At 37.3% G+C, this 24,572-nt stretch overlaps 1 protein-coding gene across 29 annotated transcripts in view; it reads right to left on the bottom strand.

Annotated features, from left to right (window-relative positions):
* Positions 1–24,572, bottom strand: part of LOC117407165 (disks large homolog 2) — a 248,309-nt gene that overhangs the window by 182,540 nt on the left and 41,197 nt on the right. Inside the window, exon 1 of one of the 29 annotated variants that reach the window (XM_059030936.1) lies at positions 15,354–15,700. The exons of 27 other annotated variants lie outside the window; for them this stretch is intronic. In XM_059030936.1, the coding sequence (XP_058886919.1) occupies positions 15,354–15,395 (42 nt within the window). In that variant the 5' untranslated portion in view covers positions 15,396–15,700. Of the gene's footprint in view, positions 1–7,138; positions 7,292–15,353; positions 15,701–24,572 lie in introns of those variants that run through there. One more of the 29 variants, XM_034923358.2, reaches the window with a different exon arrangement.

Raw genomic sequence — 24,572 nt, 5'->3', positions numbered from 1 at the left:
CAGTAGTGTTTCATATCTGTTTCACTGCTCTTTAATTTGTGACCCAAACCAGATCTGAACCAGACCTCCAGCGGCAAGACGCATTTGAACAAAATCTTATTCCACAAAGGGTCACACTCTACATAGGACTACTCTGATACCCACGCACAAATCAAGTTCCACACAAAGATTAAACTGAACTATTAAATCCACATTATTAAAAATATAGCATCGGATGTTAAATAGACTGGAGATTAATGTAATGACAAGACAGCAGAACCCGCTTGTTATCTCTTGTTGTTTAATGGGCCATGCTCTCCATCACCTGTTGAATGCACTTCATTTTCAATCACATTTTCCAATTAGGAGCTGTTGTTAAAGTAAAATAAAAAAAAATTAAAAAATACAGTAATAACAATAATAATCTCATATAAATAAACACTCTGCAGAGCATACACAGATAATACACCCAGGGAATTATTTTTTGTTCATTCTGACAAAAAAAAAAAAAAAAATTAAAAACAAGTGGACTAATCCTGAATAAATAACTGTTTTTCTTCCCCCAGTTGTTTTATAAAATAACAATGCATTTCACAACATGCAGCAACGAGTTTGCATAACAAAAAATGTGGTTCTTACTGTGTGTGGATTGCATGACGCCACAAGCAACCTGAGCATACCTGTTATTAGTACTGCTGGGATCTGAGTGGGGCTGCCACAAGCAACCTGAGCATACCTGTGATTAGTACTGCTGGGATCTGTGAGTGAGGCTTCCACAAGCAACCTGAGCATACCTGTTATTAGTACTGCTGGGATCTGTGAGTGGGGCTGCCACAAGCAACCTGAGCATACCTGTGATTAGTACTGCTGGGATCTGTGAGTGGGGCTGCCACAAGCAACCTGAGCATACCTGTTATTAGTACTGCTGCGATCTGTGAGTGGGTCGGATGCATGACACCACAAGCAACCTGAGTGTACCTGTGATTAGTACTGCTGCGATCTGTGAGTGGGTCAGATCTCGGCTGCTAAGCTTCATAACTCATCTTTCTCTATCTGGACAGAGTGCTGCTCACTCAGCATCTGGAGATGTAGCTCTCCTGAGATTTGAAACACTCCTCGAGCTCGAGTTCCTTTAGATGCATTTCAAGCACACGAGATCCGAGTGATAACGTTAAGCACCACTCTAAAACTACTATTCCAGTAGCTCTGTCGCATCGAGGGGTGAAGTTGGTTTATGTTTACAGACGAAACACAGCCTGTAGAAACTACAGGATTTGAAATCCAATGATGTACCTCCAGTTGGTTTCGGTACCCACTCACTGACCCCTTATCATTGCTTAGTTCCAATGTTCATTTCTAATATGTAAACTTAATACTGAAAGTACGCTATATAGAGAATCCCCCTACTCCACGTTGCCCAGTGTTCTCTCTGCCTCAAGTGGACTATCACTCGCCTGTCCCACAGTTTCAACAGTGCAGAGGTTTTAATAGCACAGTGAAATCAGGAAGGTGGGCCAGTAAGGTAAAAAAAAAAGAAACCTTCTGCAGCATTAACGCTGAAAAAAAGGGTCTGTAATACACATAATTTTGTTTTCGTGGCCCACGTACAGTAAAGGTTGTCAATTCAAGTATTGATACGAATCCCTAACACAATCATGTCCCTTACCTGTTTTGTTCCATTCCAGTCTCACATGCAGTAAAAGCAAGACATTAAGGCCCTGTCCAGCCCTGTCCACACTACATACCCGATCGCGAGAACCATACTAAAAACGTTTTAATTAATCCAGCTCAAAGCGTCCACACTAAAGTACCGTTTCTTATTATACTGTAAGTGTTCAGTGGCTAATCATTACTAGTTGTTTATTTAGCAGATGCCTTTATCCAAGGCGACTTACAGAGACTAGGGTGTGTGAACTATGCATCAGCTGCAGAGTTACTTACAACAACGTCTCACCCGCAAGGAGGTTAAGTGACTTGCTCAAGGTCACACAGGGAGTGAGCCAGGATTTGAACCAGGGACATTTTTAGACGCATTATGAATTATTTATTTATTTATACCAGATCCTCAATGTTAACATTCTGTTTATTTGCTTTGAATGGACTGTAGAAAAGAACATCACAGTTATTACTCACAGTTATTAAAACAGAGAGTTCCCTGAAGAACCAGGTGTCTACCATCCAAGTATAAAATACTGTGAGCGGAAAAAAGGAACAACATGCAGAACTGTTCTAACAAATGGAAAAAAATACAATCAGTATCTATATCCTTATGACACAAAACCAGAGGTGACAATATTAGAATTGTTCAGCAGTACTTCAATTTAGCCAGTGATGCACCGCAATGACATTTGTAAACCTCACTGGACTTCTTGTAATTTACTGCATTTTTTTTGCTGTTTAACTTTTTATCAGTGGCAAAGGGTGCAAAGCCACCCGAGCTGATCCACTGAACTAGACCCCTGGGATCCTTTTTACACATGATTAAATCAGTAGCCGATCGCCTTTAGTTTAATGCTATGCATCTTTTCTATCTTCTTTCAATGTCGCTTAGAAGACGTGTCATTCATACACTGTGATAGAAACGAGCCCAAGCTGGTGCTGGCAAGGCGAGTCGATTGCTGAGAGATGGGTCAATCAGGATCAGTAAGGCAGGTGAAAAAATTATATTCCTGTTTTTTTCCCCTCAATTTGAATGCCCTTTCGAATGTCGCCTACCAGCTGCAACCCACTTACTGATCAGATGGACTGAAGATCAACAAGGTTTTCAATCAAGGTGAAAGTAAAAGAGTAAATAAATGACTATTTCATTGTGTTTTTTGTTTTGTTTTTTTATATCTATAATTAACTTTCCATTATGAACACAACACTGGTTCACCAATGGCCTTGGCTATTAGGCACATAGCTATCAACCACCAGAATATGTACAAAACTGGACATTGGCTTATTGTCCACAAAAACTCATCTGAACATTGTATGTCAGATGCAATTTATTTTAATCAGGGTGGAAAAAGCGCATATAAATCTATGCAGCTAAAGCTTTAACAAACAAATAAAGAATCTGTGGATTAACAGTGGGTATTGATTTTTTTTTTTTTACAAAGTTAAATTCTAAAGGACTTTAATTGGAAGAAAAAGTTAATTAATTGCTCCTTACTTAGCAGCTGCTTATCTCTTTACAAAATATGTTTGTTTGTTTTTTTTCTCCCTCATTTTATTTAATGTATACCGGTAATGCCGTCAGCAGAAACTGACTTCTCTGAAAAGCCTCAGCTTATATATTAGCAATGGATTAAGCATTAACCCCTTAAAATAAGTGTGTAACTAACAATGACACCACTACAGGAATTTCCCAGTACTTAATTCTTTCTCAACGTTTAATAATATCCACAAAACTGAATGCGTAGTGCCAGTGCACATACCGGTCATTTGACACACAGGTGTGAATCGCTAAGTGCTCTCCAGACACATACTGTAGGGCTGTATGCTATACTGCAAAAGGCTGTTCACAAATTCACAGCCGTTGCAAGGAGTGCTGTACAGTATATTCCAGTTCTGGGTTAAATATAGAAAAGAAACAGACCTGCATCAGATAAAGCTACCATGCAGTACAGGGTCTGTATGCAGGCTCCTTCGTGGAGGGATCAAAGCTGCTTCTGCCTCCCTGGGACAGAAATACTTTTGCCAAAGCATCAGCTTTACTACTGATCTTGCTCCTGACTGTTGCTGGAATCCTAAGCATGAGGCACGATGCCGTGGGAGGTTGAAGCATTGTGCAAAAAATAGGAACAATCTCCACAAAGATGGGGATGCTTTACAAAAGGTGGCCTTTCAGAAATAGATCGACAGATTTAGTTCAGCCTTGCTCTGGCTCTCTGCAACTGCAGAATGTAATTATACAGAAAACCCGATAAGCATCATAAATCAGCATGCTGGCAGTGTCCATTAAGCTTTTTATTTTAATGGACACCGCTAATTGAACCCACATTTACCTGGTGTGTGGATCATTCTGGTGTGTACCACACAGGGTCTATTCAATTGGGTTAAAAACAGCAGTGGAATTTAGATTCCCTGTCATTTAAATCATTATGAAGGGCCCCCTGCAGAATGTCATAGATATGAATTGACAAAGCAGATAATATGCACAGGATGCAATAATGATCTATTATTATTACCACAATGTAGACATACCGCTGTTTAGATCAACTGAATGTGCATTTTCTAACAAGGTCAGTATTGTCATCCCACTGTATTTTTTTAGGTCATACCAGTGGTACTTAAGATCTGCCACTGTTGACAGTATTGCATCTGCATAAATGTGTTAATCCGGAGCTCAGGCACTGACACACTACACTATATACCTTACTATTTAGCTTAACAATATCCACTTAATCACTAGCTTAAAGGGAAACTTTGGATGGGTATAAAATATGTTAATTACCTTTACCCTGTTTTTGGTCATGTTGTATGGGCATCTCATTTACATCCACTAGAGGCAAGATTAATGGTTACACCTGGTGTACCAAATGTACTTGGTGGTTAGAAATAAAAAGAGAAGCTGTGGTCATACAGTGGTTATACATCTGTACTTGTTGTCACCATAGAAGTTGTGTTTTGAGTGTTTTGAGTGTTTTTTTTTTTTTTTTACAGTGTCTGCATGAGATCAGTTAACAGTAGAAATTTTTTCTGTTGAGTCAGCAGTTAGAATCTCTCAGAAAGATGTAGGACACCCTACAGCAGTGTTGGCAAGGGTTTTATTTTTGTCATTCAAACAATAGCATACTCTTTTTTTAAATATCCCTGTTCTTCACCTCTTTCTTCCTCACCACTGTCTCCCTCCACCTCCACTGCACTTGATTTTGGGGCAAAAGGAAGAGAGAAGCGTCTTGCAGAGCTTGATTTGTAGAATGAAAATCGTGAGGGGAAAATAAATGCGGGGCATTGAATCCAATAAAAACACACAAGGCAGCTGAAATGCTGGCATATGAAATTTAAAACGAAATACCCCCCCCCCCCCCCCCCCCCCAGTAGGCGCATTAAGAAGTGTTACAGAATTTGTAAAACTAGCACTTTTCTGTTTTGTCCTTTAAAAAAAAAAAGTTAACTGAATACTGGGGTATATGATTTTAAAATATGGCCAGAGTGTAATCATTTTTCAGTGACTTATAAAACAGCTACAAATAGTTCTGCACACAGTTCCTGGAAAGTAATTGGAAGGCACTGTGGCTTCATTTACAAATTCAGCTAACAAAGGTCAAGTAAGGAAAATGTCTCAGAAGCTCAGTGTTTACCCTAGAGAGGAATATTTTTTAAAAAAGCATGTCAAATTATAGTCATCTTGGTGGATTATTTATCAATCCCTGTGGAACATTTTTCAGCCGTTTACACTTTTTCTTTAAGTAAGAATCTGCCTACAGCACAAAATCTGATTTGAAAAAGTATCTGAACTTTCAAAAAGAAAGACCATTCATAATGTATGCATTTCCCAATGCAAAAACATTTCCAATTAGGAACTGTCTGTCGACTGCATTTGTTGTCATTATTAAAATTGCTGTTGTGAAAATGACAAGCATTTACACTTGAAAGCAGCGCTTCAAACAAAAAAGCTTCAGCGAAAAGCTCAAACGAAACCCAACAAAACAGTCTTCTTGTAGGAATCTAGTTTTCCTCTGACAAAATCATGACACGTGGGCTTTAACAAATCTCCATATGTTCAATTTTCTTTGTGTAACTCGTGGCATGTTTTTTGCCAGTATAAGTTTAGCACTCTACATCAGCTAGTTAAGCCACTGCATGTCTGGATGTACCCCAAGCAAAGTGACTTTATGCCAGGCGTTTGCTTTATTCTTCACCTACTCAGTATCTATGTTACATTCTTCTCTTTTATGTTCTGAAAAGTTGGTAAAAGCCAGCTTCTGTTTATTCCAGTGTGACATCCTCAGGCAGTCTGCCTACTTAGGGTTAAGATGCACCACAAAAGAAAAGATGTATACATTACCTCATGCTCTCTCTATAGCAAAGCTGTTGCAGTGGGTCTATATTTTTGAAGAACAGCTATACTACAAACAAACAAGAGTGAGATTGAACACACAACCCGAACTCTTTCTCTCTCCCCCTACATATAGGGATATGGACGGCACAGGACACAGTAACATGAGATGAGATACTATAATAACGTCTACATTCTTAGGAAAAAAAGAACAGGAAGAAACAGGGCAAGGCAACTCAATTATAGACAATGTAGACAGGCATAATGGAATAAGTGGAGCTGGATAAAAAGAATCACATCAAACAGCCTTTCAAGTCATGGCATTATGGGCTTCTGATCGGTGCTAATCGCCTTTCTTTCCCAAATCAAGTCACTGAGAGCCCCATTATTTGACATCGTTACACCAGCCCCTGATCTCTAAAATCTAGCTGAGTAACTGCTGGTGCCAGAGCAAGCCAGACATAAAACTCATTCCAGAGACAACATAGCAAAATCCCACATGCACACAGTGCTCCCTTTAACTGTTACCGTTAGTTAATGGTTTGGCCACGTTGACAGTAAATGATGTACTGTACTATAGAAAAGCCATTCACTAACCTACTGCTTCCAATAGTCCACATATTTTTATGTGTAAAGGCTGGTTCATATCCAGCAAAAAATGTAACTTTCCAATGGGTCGCCAGTCACACCATTGAAGTATGAACCTCTGACACTTTCAGGATGTTGCACGTGCAAGTGTTTTTCCCCAGAAGAAACCACTTTACAGATTTTTTTTTTTTTAATAAATTGCATTTTACTGATTTATAAGGTAAATTGCAAAAATAAATGCATACTTTAAAATATATGTTGAATAGAATGGCAATCTCTTTTTTTCTTTTGTAAATGCTTCATAAGGAAAACATCAATGCATTGCTAACAAAATAAACACGTGTTTTGATCTTTCCTCTTTCCTTGTAGGACCTGTTTCAGTATAAATCGTGGGTCCCAATGGGTTAATACAAAAACTAGAGGAAAGTATCTCAAGCTCACGTGTCATCTTTCAGGCAGCTGTGTTTGCCATATAAAGCAATAAACTAACTGAGGTCCGGCTCTCTAAAATAACAGCACAAGACCTCAGTATATCCCTGCGTCTTAAAGGATTGCTCCTTTGTGATTCATTGCATGTGTTCTTACCTTAGTGTGCATTATCTTGCTTATATGTTTTTCTTCTTCGTTTGTTCCATGTATTTTTTATTTCTTTTTCGCTAAATTGAGATTATTTTCCGTGGCTGCTTTTATAATTCATACTCTTTCTCTGTCTCTCTCTCTCTCTGTCTCTCTCTCTCTCTCTCTCTCTCTCTCTCTCTCTAATGCCTGCCAGGAAGCTTTCCAGATATAGGACAGCTGTAAATGTCTTCCCCCCTGTTGCACTATCCTATACGGCATACTTGCACACTGCAGAAACTACACATCCAAGAGATGGAACTAAAAGTGCAGGTTAGAGCATCAGTGGAGAAGGAATTTACAGCTTCTGCGAACCTGTGCAACATACAAGCTTTAGGAAGAGGAACGCTATGAATTAGAGAATATCTGGGGCGGGACTGAACCCGAATCTGTAATCATATTCATAACAAATGAGGATTTTTTTAGCACATTATTTCAAAGCCATTCAAGCTAGGTTATAAACAGATTTAAAGACAGACGTTCTGTACTATGACCTCAGGGCTGTATTAGGCGAGGGACAGATTAAGCCTGTGTGTGTGATCCCGCATCCAGAGTGTGTGTGTTGTAACGGAGTGCCCAAATAAATCCCATTCATTTATATGAGCTCAAACCCGGGCGCCTTTAAACTACTAACACGACTAAGCAAACTAATCGAAATGCATCAAGACACACAGAGAATTAAAAAGGTCAAGCCATTATCCCCATGCTTTATGAAAGGTTTGTAACACACAGGTGGCTTTAGCATCATCATTATTATTACTTTATTTAGCAGACACCTTTATCCAAGGCGACTTACAGAGAGACTAGGGTGTGTGAACTATGCATCAGCTGCAGAGTCACTTACAACTACGTCTCACCCGAAAGACGGAGCACAAGGAGGTTAAGTGACTTGCTCAGTGTCACACAATGAATCAGTGGCTGAGGTGGGATTTGAACCGGGGACCTCCTGGTTACAAGCCCTTTTCTTTAACCACTGGACCACACAGCCTCCTTAATCACAATACCATCATAATAACCTGGCATCACCAGATATCTCAGCATTACAAATCTTACATCAGTTTAATGCAGCTCCAATGCACTTTTAATGAGGTCATACTGCAATAATGAAATGGAATAAACTACCACTCCCAAGAGGTAAGTGTTGTTAAGCCCAATCTAGTTCCTGAATGCTGGGTTGTAAATGAGCAATGCACAGTGTGTTCAATTTCATCCACATAGTGTTCTGGTTATTAGGTGACATGCAGTAAATTAAAAGAACCAGGGTCGTTTACTTTAGCTTAAAATGCAATCTAATTTGCTCAAAGTCTTGTTGACATTCCCAAATGGCTAATGTTTTAAAAGACGTGAAATAATGGCATCTTAATGATTCATTACCAATTCCTTTACCCTTTTAACACCAACACGATATTAATAAAGCAAACAGTACCACACTGGGTGATTTTTACTGAACCATGCGTGTGTCTTGTAGTATGAAATAAAACAGTTCTAAAGGGGGGCTCAGTATTAGTCAGTCCTAGCATGTGGACAGAATAAAAGACTGTATTAACAATGGCTACCATATAAGGTAACCGTGGAAAACAAATGGTTAAACTGACACCTTTCTACTGTGATGTGTGTTGGGATTAATTGAGCTGGCAACAATGGTAGTAGCAGAAACTGTAGTTTTGTCTGTCTACTATGAAGCTGCCATTAACATTTCAACAAACAATTTCAATTTATGACTCACTTACACTTTTTGTAAAAATACAAAAATAGTGTGTTTTTTTAAAGCAAGGTCAGCTATTAATTGCATTTCACTGCAGTACAGTTGCTAACAGATCATTCAGAGCAGGTTATTTACAGCAAAACTGAACTAAGATTTAGAATAAAGTACATTCTGTATAAGCACCATCTTTAAAAAAATTCTAACATGAAACATATTCAATTTGTCTTGAATTCTTTCAGGTTTTACAAATGTTACCACTTTGAAAACACACAGATACTATTCTATAAGAATATAGGTATGTTGCTTATTTTGGGCTAAGGGTGACACCTTTTAATGTGTAAACTCCCCAGTTTAGTTTTCACTGATTAATTATTTCCTGAATCTATAACTAGCATTGACCTGCTGAGAATGCTAAGTTGCCAATTTTCATGTTCACATAAACTTTATATACCATATGAAATGACATGTGCTGCTCGAAAAATAAATGTGGAGTACAGTTTGGATCTGCTGCTATTCAGAGAATTAAACTATGTTATTAACATACATCCCCTGCTAAAGCTTAACATTCAAAATGAGAGCCTTCAGAAGATGATGTTGATCGCTATGACAAATATGAACAGTATGTACAGAATACTAAAGAATAAGAATACAGATGGATAGATGTGCAGACAGACACCCCTGTATCCCCAGAATCTGATATTCTTGTGCTAAATCATCTTAATACCAAGCTTCATGACAATTGGATAAGCAATTCCCCAAATACCTGTATATGAAAAGTGTGGCATGCAGCGTGTGCTCGTCTATCAGGCCATCTGAATGTTACAGCACAACTGTCACATGCTCTGGGATTAATAACGTATGTTAATTAATGTTCATACCAAGTTTCGAGACAATTGGATAAGCGGTTTTCACACACAGTATATGGAGAAATCTGTGACATGTGACTCCCATACAGTATGTAGGGGTACATGACTGTCTCCACTAGATCCCCTTTGGCAGGGGGTTTCCTCCCCAGCGGGGGATCAGAAGGGCACTCCTTTCGTCATGTGATTTAACTTGCCTCTGAATGTTTAACAGCCAGTGCGGTCAATTATGTGTTGAAGGTATTATTGCTCAATTCAAATATTAGAAAGTAAAAACACATGGACGCATCTGCAACAAAAGATGAAATAATGAATGAATGAATTGTCCATTACAAAACAATTAAAAAGGCTTTCTGAAGTTTTACATCAGTTTTATCAATGTAGGTACATAGTTACATTTCTGTGTCACTGTTAACAGCACAGGGGTCTGTGTTTGGTAAATGTATCAGCCCTTAAGATATTTGCATGTCTCGTTAAACACATTCACTCAGTTGCTGATCATCTAGGCTCATTTCTCAAGGTCACTGTTTTTTTTTTTATTTAAGTCATTTTAAACAACAGTGCCTTCCAACCCATGGTATGACTTTGGATAAGACTGCTCAACTCAACTGTGAATGACTCGAGCTATTCCATTTGCCTTTCCAAGCCACAGGATAAATTAGCAAATCAGCAGTCCACATCATTTTCAACCCCATATAGTATTTAGGGAGGCTGTGTGGTGCAGTGGTTAAAGAAAAGGGCTTGTAACCAGAAGGTCCCCGGTTCAAATCCCACCTCAGCCACTGACTCATTGTGTGACCCTGAACAAGTCACTTAACCTCCTTGTGCTCTGTCTTTCGGGTGAGACGTAGTTGTAAGTGACTCTGCAGCTGATGCATAGTTCACACACACCCTAGTCTCTGTAAGTCGCCTTGGATAAAGGCGTCTGCTAAATAAACAAATAATAATAATAATTTATTAGACAACATAGAGACAATATTTAGTGTGTAAATGATTAAAAAATAACCACTGCTTATTTATTACTGCTCCTGCAATATTGCAGTCCTGGAGGGCAGCCGAATTAAAATTCGGTGCATTATGAAGTTCTGGATACAGTTTGAAAATATGCACACTGAAATATTAGTATAGGGAGACAAAAGATGTATACATGAGCACCATGCCTGTCAGGAAGCATGCAAGAAATAAAGTCAACTCAATTTAGGATACAAAAATATCTACTTGAAATTTCACAAAAAGACAAACCCTAAATCTGACTCATGATTTACTGGCATATAGTTTGATTTGCCAGAGAGAAATGTCAAGGACTGGGACTACTGAGCATCTGCTGACTGCATTGTATTTAGAAACTTGACTTTGTATGGCTGAATAGCTGTTTTTATTAGTGAATGAGTAAGTCTGGAACTGTAAGGAAAAACACATAAGAAAACCCTGGTAAAATGATTTCCTGTTTCAATGTGAATGACAGTTCAGATGTTTTCACCCACCTGAAATGTTCTCAATCCTCCGCTCCACTTACATTCACAAATCAGCTCAAATAGGGTAAAAACGATGAGAGCCACCCACCATCTTCATCACCACAGCCAAACCAAAAGCTCTGTCTTTCTAAACACTGTTAACTGTGAGTCGTCTAACCACAGAAAGAAAATGCCACTGGAACTATAGAGAAAATGTTTGTCTTGCACAGAATGAGAGGGTTACAAATTAGGATTACTTAAGATTAATGAAATTCCTTTAAAAAAGCTCCAGAGACCATACAGAACTAACTATGTATGCAGAACAAGGCATTAGTGACATACTTGAATTGGGTATAAACAGCAATTTTATCTTGTAACTGCATGCGTTTGACACCTAATCAAACGCCTGTGGGCTGCACAAAGAACAACTGTGCATGCCCTTTTAAAATTGTGATGATGAAGTTCACACATTAGCAACAGTTTATTCTTTTCTCTGAATATTTATAATCTCCATTAATACGTGTTTTAAGTATTTCAAACCGCTTGTTTGTTAGCAACTTCACAACTGGTCACCCTATTGTTGAGTTGAAAACGTGTTGTGTTCTTTCTTCATTGGTCCCCATCTTTCGGGTGAGACGTAGTTGTAAGTGACTCTGCAACTGATGCATAGTTCAAAAACTCTAGTCTTGTATCTTGTAAAGCGCTTTGTGATGGTATTCCACTATGAAAGGCGCTATATAAAAATAAAAAGATTATCTAAAACATGCCCTCTCACCACAAATGAAACCAGACAGCACAATTGCCTTTAAAGTTACACAAAGTTACACATCACTTGTTTCAAAACTTTGCGAATATGCATTACTAGAATACAGTATATACTGTATTATAGACACTCACCAGGGCTCCACATAAGGGGCCTACTGTCGTAATTCCCGACTAAAAAACAGCCATTTACGACCTCCCAAAAATATTGAGGATTTGTTTTAGAGCCGTGGAAAAACAAATACGATCCCTGCCGCTTTAACAGCAGTACAGAAATGAATGAAAGCGTTCTTGTTGAGCAGATTTCTGAAGTTCTGCACAGTTCACACAACAGGGCTGCAAAACATGCGCTTTTTCACCGCCAGAAGTTTCTATTGGTGCTGCGGTGCACACACTTAATGGTTACAATTCATTCCCTCAGTCTCTCTCACGCGGTAAACAAATCTTACTTTCGCAGAGGCCAAAATAAGATGAAGCAGGCAGTTCGCACTTTGTAAAAAATGCCACAAAGAAAATTTCGACTTGTATTTTAAGTTGCAATGTTGAAGAACCTGAAGGTGCTAACCTGGAATTAAAAAAAAAAAAAAATAATAATGTAAACGTGTCATACAAAACAGCACGGTTTTCTTGTTGCATTGATAAACAGTGCAGGGTATGGTTGACTGTATCGCAGTGTTGTTGGAAAGTTTAAACAAATTACAGTATATTGTGTCATATATTGCATGTGTATTTTTCAGAGTAAATGGTATACAGGTATATCATTAGAAACTTTAATTTTATCTGTGGAAGAGTCTAAAGAAATGCAGATTTTGCCAGTACACAACCATGCATGATAATAAAGTAATGGTATTGTTACACTACTAGTCTATACCACACACTCCATTAAAAAAAAAAAAAAAAAAAAAAAAGATTTTAGTTCCTGCCTTGTAATAACTGTAATGGACTATATCTTTTATCTTTGAGAAGGGAAACCTGAAAACATATGTGATTTTTTTTTTTTTCATGAAAATCCCTATAGGGCTATACAAATTATACTGATATTTTCTGTTTTAGTGCAATGTTTTATATTGCAAAATCACCACACAATTGCAAAATAAACAAAAACTAAATACATTTTGTTATAATGCATGATTAGTATGTTACACAACAGTGTACAATATATCTGTTTATAGTAATTTAAGGTAGAGAATAAAAACAGTGTGTAAAGCCCTTTGAGGATTCTATACCAGTAGAGACTAAAGTTTATTCAAAGGATTAGTCTACAAAAGACTACAAAAATATAAAAACCAGGGCAAACCCTGACTTATTTTATTATCACAAAACAGTACTGCTGCAGTTTGTGGGAAATTTAAAATTACTCCTGCTGAATAAATTCTGGGAGTGATTACTGCTGACAGAATTTTTTTTTTTTATCTGGAGCACTGACTCACCCCACCTCTGCAAACTTAAGCCCCTCTCCAAACCTGATGACTGCCAACAAGAAATACAAGAAAACTCTGAAGTTGCTGCCAATTTATCAGAAAGAGAGACCTTGTGTGAAAAGCTTTGAACAGTTTCACTTTGATGTAAATAGCTGTCTCACCTGACTGAATTCTTACAGAAAAGTGACCCTCATTCTCTACTGTCGTATTCACCACTGTTCGCTGTAGTTTGTCAGGGCACTCCTGTTTTGCCATGTGCTTCCACTTTGCACTTACATCCGATTCCGTAAGATATGATCCCCTCTATTAACCAACGGGTAACTGGCATGTGTCCTTTACACATGCTGCTACCACCTGAACGGTATTGATGGAAACACATGTTATTAGGGGTCTAAAACAGTAAATTCAGCTCTTATCAGGACAGCATGGATTCCGTTGCAGATTTCTGCAGATTGAACTGCCCAGTTTAATAATGTTAAATAAAAGAAAACAAGAAAGCAAAGGATTCATATAATCACTGTACCAAAGCTGAAACAAAGTGTGTGTGTGGGAGATTAAAACATTACAGCAACTGCTCTATCATGCCCCCTCAATCCACAGTGCATATACAGCTATGGCCAAACGTTTTGCATCACCCTATAGATGTTGATTTCCACATAGCTAACAAAAAACTGAAATCTAACGTGAAATACTGTACTACTATTATGGCTTCCGTTAGACTTTTGCAATCTCATTTTGTAGTTTCTATGATTATATGATGTTAAACAAAATATCTAAATGATGTTCATATAGTTATTGTTTTTTAATTGTGTCTCAATCCTAAAATGATATGTGATGCTAAACTTTTGGTTATAGCTGTACAACTACTGTTATCACTTTTTGTAACATACTTCTTTGCTGCATAGAGAGAGAGAGAGAGAGAGAGAGAGAGAGAGAGAGAGAGAGAGAGAGAGAGGGGACAAAAACACAGCTATGAATACATTAAAATCATAATACTATAAAATAATTAAAGAGGAGTTCAACCCCGTATAATCACAATGAATGTCTTAATGAATACAGAACATGGGTTTTCCATCACAGATGCACTACAACATGACATCAAATCACTGCCTATCTCAATCCACACAGTCACCTTTCATTACTTAAACGCTCCTAAACAAGCCTGCTATTGAAAGCAATTACAGAAGAAGTGTGCGCTTTGGTATCTACTGAAAAAAAGACATTGTGCCATGAATAAGCGTTCTTTTTCAGCAGTGCCTTTCGGTCTAAATCTAAAATATTGCCTTTTGCGCTGGGCTGAGAGAAAAATGTTGTCCACACAAGTTATATAAGCAGAATCCAATTGCTAGTCTGTAAATCCGTCTCTCAGTGTCAGAGATTCCTGCTGAAAATGCAAAGCCTGATCCTGTCAAGGGGATAAAAGCGTTAACTTGGTTTGAAGTTGTGTGCTTGATTAACCTGAGAAAATGAATGTTAAAAAGCACGGAGAGAGAGAGTGAGCAGCTGCTTCATACTACCAAGAGGCAGATACTGACGGTAAGCAGGCTGTTTTATCTCGTAAAAAAAAGAAAAAGGCTAGATACACTATTTCTCTGCTATGCCTTGCCTGACAAAATCCAGAAATGCATTCCCTTTTAATTAAAATCAACACATGATATTTATTTAATTACGGGCTAAATCTACAAATATTATTCAGGGCTATGCATTCAAAACAATTCCTGATTATATGCATCTCAATTGGTCACCATGATTATTAATATTTTTTTAAGTAGCATATACAAGATCAATCGACATGCAATCCACCATGTGCTCAATCTGCAGACAACAAGCACATAACCGAAGCACACAGCATAACCACCTGTACTGTGCTGTACAGTATCATTGCTAAACTGTTCCTTTAAACAAAAGGTAGACATTAGACTTTCCCACAGCTTGTTCACACGTAGCCCTCTATGCAGATAATCGGTTGTGTCTCCTTACCTTCACATTAGTCCTCAGTGCACAGTAACATGCAATAAACATTGCAATAAACAAGGAGCATAAGGACCACTGTCGAGCTTCTTTGTAAAGCACCGATCATAAACAAATTATATCCCTGAGCATGTGCTTCCAAAGGCAGAGGCAAGCATTCTCTGTGGCAGTTTGTTATTGTATTGATCTCTGTTTTCGTGACTTTTTAGAAAGAGACATGCTTTACAGGCAATGAGTTAATGCTGCAGATCTTTTTATTGCTACAGTATATTGAGCATTTTCACGTAACGCCTTCAACAGGCAGAGAGTTCAGCAACGGCAAGAACAGAATCTCTTCACCCTTTGCTGTGTAGTCATTTCAGTCATAAAAAGAGAAGTGAGGAATTAACATTGAAATTGTTACTCTGCATAATCAGGGCGTGCAGGATTCCATGAACCATGAATAAAACACACTGGAAACGTGTAGGAATAAAGGAGATGTGCTGGAAGTTCCAGAAGAGGAGAATGTTATGCCACTTAAAAAATGGAATATGCCTTTAAACATGATGTAATATTCTCCTAATATCTTAATCAGCTGTAGGCTGTGAGGAAGCTACAGTATATTGCCAAATATGGGGATGCCAGAACTTTACTTTCCTATCGACTGCATTTTATTCTACGCTAGAGAAATTATGCATGTAACATATCCACAGCTATTATTAATAGAGCTGATCCCAATAGATGCTTTTTTTTAATCAAATGGTAACACTTCATCAATGAAAATTGATACTATGGCTTATAAATGCCTTTATATCATTTAGTGGTAGTTTATGAATATTATTTACAGATTTCAGGTTTGTGTCACCAAATAATATTAACTACCAGTGGTAAGCTTCAGAGTCATGGTTCAAGAGATTGCATCTGCTATCAGAACAAGTTCAGTTTGGGACAGAAAAAAAGAATACTGACAACCTCTTAAGAAATAAGCAACAGAACTTTTATATTCAATTTCTGTTTTGTATTTTTTTCAGCTAAATGCTTAATACACCCGTGAAAACCCCATTTCTATGGTACTCAGAGCGTATTTTTCTCATAGTGGACCGTAGACAATGTCAATCTAAATACTACAGCAGGAAAGTAATGACTGCAACACAGAATACGATTCTTTTTAGCAAATCCAAATACAGGAAATGCATTCAGATACTGTAGTTTAAGGCTCACTTAATTATTATTATTATTTATTTATTTTATTTTTTTTTTTTAAAGCCAAAAGCATTTTAAAAACATATTTATATTCCCAACCCTTGACTGGCAGCAAGACTATTACTATTTATACATTATGGTACCAACATACCTCTCCAGCTACAACCGTATTTTAAGGAAACAGCAAATCAAACTGGCACAATGTATGCATTTATTTTATATTGAAATGAAACAAACAAGGCTTTTAGAATCTTTGCATCTATAGAATATATATGGTAGGCATAAAGATCATACTACAAAGAGATTGTATAGTTAGTATGCCACCATAAACTGCTGCTGTGGAAAAAAAAGCATTCTTATCTGATTTGTAGGGTACAATCCTCCAATCGCAAAACTATAATGATTTCTAATGAATTATTTAGAATGGAACCCTTCTGAGACAAAGCATTCTAGTGCAATAATTTCTCTGGCTTTATGTCTAATGTCGGTGGTCCTCAAATCTCGTTGCTCATCATCAGAAGTTGCCAAGTATTATTGTAATGCTTCGACTGTCAAGTTTCCGCAGCAGCATTAGAATGTGGAATACCTTCTTACAGATGTACTATATTTGGAGCACATATTTCATTAGCACAGATGGAACAACAGTATTTTTTTAACAACTAATCCTTGTTAAAGGCTCTGCTTTACATATTGTTCTCAGATTTATTTTTGTGTGCAAAGATAACTATGATTTATTTTTTTCTCTGTTTTGCAATGAAATAGAGAGGACTGGGTCCTCCTTTCAAATGAAAACATGCACGTTAAAGATTCATCTAAGAAAGGAGGTGCAATAAATCAGCTTGTGCGCTGTGCATCAGAAGGTTCGGAGATTATCTGAACGGGATCTCAGCTAAATAAAATTACGTTTCTGAGCTGAAGGTAGCAGCATAGTTACCAGGTGAACACAAGGAGGAAGGAATATTAAATTGCCAAGGGAGAATCCACTGACACTCTAATTAAATATCCCTCTGGTTATTTTTACAATTACAAAAGACAGAAAAAAGTCCACAGGAGTCGAAATTGCTAGTAGTTCAGTAGTCCTTGTCTACCAGAGCTGTATTTCTGCTTTCCATACTGCACAACTGAATCCCATTACTGAACACTCGGAAAAAAGACACCAAGATGCACTAAATGATGGGAAACTGTTAAACGTGGAGATGTAATGCATGATAAGACACAAATAACCCCATGAGTGATTAAGTCTTCATATAGTAATCATATTCTACTGCTTCCCATCCCATCATCTTTTCATACCACCCAATGGGTTATGTATGTTAACACCTTCAGTACTGGCATCACATACTGTACAGACATTTTAAACTGTTTTTCAAGGAAATTAACCTGTAAATTGTATGTGAAAAATCATTTTTAAATTTTACTTAATTCAGTTACACTGATGGAGGCATTAGCCGAAATGCTTTACTGCTTGACTATCAGTTTTACATTATTTCAAGCCTTGTCTTTGGATATGATGAAGGCCTATCTGTACATGCTCTGAGGAGCCAAGGATCAATATGAACCTCAATAGACATCCTGTGCATTGAAAGCTGAGAGTTAGTTCAGCCCTCTTAATAACAATACAAGCAGCTTCCTGGTGCCCATACTAGAGAGTGCCAGTCACATGCCCCACCTCTGGCCAGAAAGTCAATCAAACCAACAGCCAGTTGTTAATTAGCCATGTGCTACTCTACACTGCATGAGCTGAGGCTCCAAATGAAACTCCAAGTTCCAGACATCACCATCTCTACGTGAATGCTACCCCACTGTGTTTTTTAATACGGAATGAACGGTTCCTGTTCGTCACTGTTCAGCATCTTTCATACAACTCATTTTAGGGAAGATGGTTATAGGTAATTGAATCCTTTATTCATACATGATCCAGAGGTGGGGGGGGGGGGGGGGGGGGTGACATCGCAGTGACAATGTAAAGACACCTTCACTGAACAGCTAATATATTCATACATTAGCGATTTTTCCAATGCTGTACATGGAAGGACATTGGTAATCTCTTTAGGGTATGCAGGGTAGCTCATGAAGTTCACTCCAGGATAACATTTTCATCCTTATAGCGACTTTAAAATAAATAACCAAAGAACCAAACATAAAATGCCCAAAATTACAGTATCAGTTACCCTTAACATATGTACCTGATTTAGAAAAATACTTTGATGAGAAGTCTTTAATCTACGTCTTTATATGCCCTGAGTGCAGGTAATTGAGTTTCATGTTTGACTTTACTAATGGAAAATAGCATTACCCTTATCATACTACACATGCAGCACCATTTACTGCATGTGACAAAGGGTTTATTTAGCCATACGTTTATTAAATATGCATTCTTTTTTCTTGCATTTTGTTTTTAGGTAACTGAATTTAAATGTTGCCATTTAGGTCTGATAGTAAACACATTTACAAAAAGGCTACAAGATACCAATAGGACCACTGTGATGAAAAGTGATGAATATCACAGCAGGTACGCTTCATTTCTTGGGTACTGTAACAGGGCGAGCAGCCCTGTACATTGTTTTGTTTATTTTTAGAACGGAGTCCCCTCCGCCCCTGTGCAGATTATTGTTTTTGTTTATTATGATTTATTGTATTTATGTCGGCGAACGCCGTATGTTTTGTTATTGTTTTGGTTAAATGACGGCGTAGCCGGTTTGTTTTGTTTAGCGTGGATGGGTAGCCCCATCCACAACATAATTAAAACTCGTGCAGAAGGTAGCCATCTCCCGAATTAATTAGGTGATTTCATTTGTTGTTAATCAGGAGATGGTCACCTGTTATAAAAAGCCTGCAGCTCTCTAGTTCGGTGTGGGTGTTGTAGGAGCGGAGAGAGCGATCGTGTGAAAACGAAACTAAATTATAACATACAGGAACAGTGACAGCGACTGCCCAGCCTGACCTGTATGGTTTATTTATTATTTATTGTTGATTTTGTGTTCGAGATTTGTGTTTGTTTACTCTTTTATTTTGCTCGGTGAGCACAGTGTTTTGTGTTTGAATATTTTATTTATTTTTGTTTGTTAATAAACAACTGCGGCGCAAGCCTTTGTGAACTGCAGTACTCCACGGTGTCAGTATTTTTGTTCCTGCTTCTGCCTGACGTCAGACCACTCAGCCATTCCTGTCACAGGTACCAATAAACAAAAAATGGCCCATCAATCGAGAAGGCTCAGGAACTGTCTCCCATTACAATTATAACCAACATTTATCAAAATCCTCTTAGAAAAAAAAAATTGTATATTCACTTTATTTTGAAAATATAATAATAATGTACACATCGTAAAAGAATATGAAAAAGTGGCTGTCACAGATGGCTTTGTGTGGCGTGTGGGTGGTGAGGTCAGGTTCAGGAACAGGAAAGAAAACACAGGCAGTACTGCAGGGCAAAAAGACGCAGCGCGCCATTTAATTAAATACAAAAATCAAATTAAAAGTTTAAAACACAAAAACACCGCTCACAGAGCAAAATAAATATTCAAACAAAACAAAATTACGAACACAAAAATCGAACAGCCAATACAGGTCAGGCTGGGCAAATGCCTTCACTGATCCTATACGTTTTTTGGGGGTGTTTCTTGGGGTTTTTTTTTTTTTTTTTTAATTTTCGCTCTCGCTCTCGTTCCTCCTGTGAACATCCAACCCCATGCAGCCAATCTGCAGGTCTTTTATATTCTGGCCGAGGGGTTAACTAGCTAGTTATTATCTTATTACCCCTCGGCCAGAGTCTGCACGAGTTTAAAAACGATGTGCGACTGTCAGTTAATTAAATACTCAGTAGCTGATCAGTCACGCATGTTCACAAGGTTGTAAAAACTCACAAACACAGTAACACATAATGGTGGTGGCTTTTGTCCGTGCCACAACAATAATAATACAATAAATCATAATAATATAATAATGATAATACAAAACATACACATATACAAATAATAATAATACAGGGGCGGGGTGAACCCCGTCACAGTGGCAAACAGCTTTGAAAAGTGAACCGTGCTGTAGAAGATTCTGGAGGTTGATGTGATTAGGAGCCACATTACTGTTTTATTCTGGGAAGTGAGTTGCAGACAGTGGAATCTAGAAGGCAAATCATTTCAAATTCTATCAGTGCATCTGTAAAGAGACAGATGCTCCATGAACCAATTCAAATACAATTATATGCAGGACACATTCGTTTTTAAACTTGCTGTGGTGTTTCCTATCTTCCCGGATCACTTTAAATAACTTTTTCAGCGCAATCTTTGGCTGCAGTCCCAGAATTAGCGCCTTCATTCTTTCCAGGCAGATAATAGCACGGTGCAACCCAATAAATGTCAGTAGATGTACCTATTATTTTCACTCAAGAATGCCCCTGATCTAACTTTTACAGACAGTAGCTGCTCAGGTTGCTAGGATACGGTCTGCCTGGCAACAGCAGCATCATGTGGGCTGAATGAGCTCATTTTTAGACATTTCATTAAAAAAAAAGTAAAATGCCTACTGCAGCAATAATTGTATAACATATTTTATTCCAGCAATCTTTTTTTTTTTCATCTAAACTGGATCTTACTGTCTTACACACAATGTTAAGTATGAATAATAAAACCATATCTCAGCCACAAAGCAAATACATTATTTTCTTAAACACATATTAATTTAAATTTTAAAAGAAATTCATAAAAGAAATATTTATTTTATTTATTTAAACCAGTATTTTACTGGTGTCACATCATAAAAACCACACATCATTATAGCACACCACCAAGCATATCAATAGTGGGCATATCTTCAAGCACCACATTCTGACCTTTTTAGGTATAATTATAAATAACATTATCACGGCCCACCTTTCTTCTATCATTATGAAAGAAAATGATACAGTGCTATTGCCATGGTTACAGGAATTCAAAGCAGTAATGATAGAAGTTAGAACTGGTGTATTTGCTAACTTGTGCAACCTCAGACACTACAAAGAAAAGGCATCCACCTCAGAAGCAAAACCATTTAAAGGTCCACGGTGTGAGGTTATCCTGCTGTCACTGCATCGGTATGATGCAGTGTGGACAGCAGGAGGTACTGACAGTAAATGCTTTAGTCTGACACGTCCATTATGTTTTAGAAATCAGTACAAGTAGGGACATGAAACTGAAGGCACCCTTGTAAGACTATCATTTGCAATCAATACTACAAGTATGCACTTATGTTAAGTGAATGGATCAATTGTTTTTTCTGGCAGGCAGTGGACCTAGTCCCTAATCCTAGTGAATGTTGGGAAATACCTCCAACAAGTATTGGGACAGATGAATTAAATAAGAATGGCAAAGACTGATACATGAGAAGTTTTTGCATTCAGTCGATGAAGGACTTGCAGTCCGAAACGTCCTGATAATTGATTTGTAATCAATTATTCTACCTTTTTAAGTACCTGAAATATCCTTTTCTCTTTTTTTCTTTTTTCTTATTGATCATTTTGGTACACAGCAGTTTTCCTTTTTCTCAAACTATATCTATATATATATATATATATCATTTTTTTTTTTTTTTTTTTTTTTTTGCACCACTACCAAGACTCTTAATCAACAAAGACCAGACCCAATACGTAATTGTGTTCTCTCCTAGATAAAGTGAGAAATATACAGGGGTTTAGCTGCTATGAGAATGGGAGATATGAGATAATCTTAAAGTAAACAGGTTTAAAAATAGCAAAGACTGCAGTGATATTAACATCCATTTCAGTATTATACATAATAATACATACATATATAAAGAGAATAGGTATAATGGTTTTTTAAATTCTGTTCTGTTTTAACAGTGAAGTGTTTACCCCTACACCTCATGCTGTGCTGAACTTGGTTAACACAAGAACACAATGCAAAGTTTCAAACCATGGGGACCATCCTGCCCATCAATGCTTGTCTAGTTACTAGTAGCTGAATGATCCCAGCTCTTTCTAGTTGGTTCTTAAAAGAAGAGCTGATTCAGCATAAACATGTGCCTTGGTAAGCCATTCCATACACTCACTACTCTCTGGTCTCCTGACCTCCGTCCTTAGTCTCTCCACGCAATTTCCAGCTATGTCCTCTGGTGCTGGTTTATGTGCTATACTTAAAATATTGGCTTGGGGAACTTTGACAACTCCTTTTATGGTCATTGAAGTCGCCACTAACACTTCTCCATTCTAAGCTAAACAGATTCAGTTTTCTCAACTCTTCAGAGATTTTAGCCCAGGGATTCGCCTGGTTGCTCTTCATTGATGAAATGTCTTTTTTGTGGTGAAATGTGGTTTTTGTATTCATATGAACTTTCCAATACCTGTACTTTTTTTCAATTTGAATTCGATAGTCTGTTATATGACTGCATTGCAATATATATATATATACATTAGCGGTGGGCACCAATATCAATATTTCGATATGATATTAATATCGATAATAATTTCCATATTGTGATATCGTGGGATAAAAAAAAATCACGTACGCTTGAGGAGACATACTTTTTATTGCTAATACTGCTAAAAATACAAACGCAGTAATATCAAGTTTATTTTATATTAAGCTACAACAAACCCTATACATAGCAACCATTGTTAGTCTGGTAGGCAAACATCACACATAAAGTATTATTTAACCATTTCATTCCATTGATTGGCGTTTTTCTTTTTCAGGGATACACACATAAAAACAAACTTAACACAAAAAAACATAACAGGAACATTGGCTTAAATAATTTGATATATGTATATATATATATATATATATTTTTCTTCCATTCAAAACGTGCTCGCAAAGTACTGAATGCTATTTGCATGCTGCATTAAGCACTATTGGGATTACTGTGAGATATGCGCATGCGTCAGTGTGGTTCATTGCATTTTTTCCATGATTACTTACACTGTTATTAATGTATTTTTAAAATGTGAACTTTAGGTATTATATATTGGATGTACTTTTAAAACATCAAAACACATCTCAAAATAATGCAACATTCAGCATGACACCGTACTTAATACTTTTAGATGTCTCGGGTATTTATATGCAGAGAAGATTAAATTATTATTATTATTTGTTTATTTTGCAGATGCCTTTATCCAAGGCGACTTACAGAGACTAGGGTGTGTGAACTATGCATCAGCTGCAGAGTCACTTACAACTACGTCTCACCCGAAAGACGGAGCACAAGGAGGTTAAGTGACTTGCTCAGGGTCACACAATGAGTCAGTGGTTGAGGTGGGATTTGAACCGGGGACCTTCTGGTTACAAGTCCTTTTCTTTAACCTATATATAGCCTATATATATTTCGTATATACATATTTCGGTTTTTGAGGTGGTTGATGATGCATGGAATAGTAAAACAATATAACAAGACCTTGTTTTTTTCCATGCATATTGAGAAGCAAAGTGAAGTTAATGTAAGTTATTGCTTTTCTATATGTTAAATATATGTTAACGTATATATGTATACATGTTTCATATTGCAATTGTGTTATTATATTTTTCTGTGTTTTGGAAGACTTCGATATACATGAACGATATCAATATACAATTTTCATATCGATGCCTGTATATAGATAGAGAGAGAGAGAGAGAGAAAAGAAAGAAATTGAATATCAAATCCACTTTGTCCAAGCTCACAGCTCTTCCTGTCTCGATCAATATCCAATCTATGGCCCCGCAGGAGACTGACAATCTGGTAAATATCACAACCTCCCAGGTGTGAGTTGTGTTTTGTGTACACTGGAAACACATTATTTAAATTATTTAAAAAGAAGGAAAAAAGCATATTTAAAACCTGGTTGGAACAAAACTAAAAACTTGCATTGTTAATGGCCCTGGAAAGAGGAAGTAAAAGACCATTATTTTAGGAGCATATCTACTTTACCAACAGTGACAAAGTAGCTATCAGCTGAAACTAACCAAAAGGAGTGCAAGTAAGTCTAACAACAGAATAATGTACTCAAGACTTGATTGTGGGACACTGCATCTTTGAGAGGAGGGATAAATCAAGGACGTGCTTAGGGTCCCTCCA

This window comes from Acipenser ruthenus, chromosome 9 (assembly GCF_902713425.1).
Source record: "Acipenser ruthenus chromosome 9, fAciRut3.2 maternal haplotype, whole genome shotgun sequence".
Lineage (NCBI taxonomy): Eukaryota > Metazoa > Chordata > Actinopteri > Acipenseriformes > Acipenseridae > Acipenser > Acipenser ruthenus.
The sequence above is the reverse complement of the archived record's forward strand: the minus strand, read 5'-3'. Positions and strand labels throughout refer to the sequence as shown.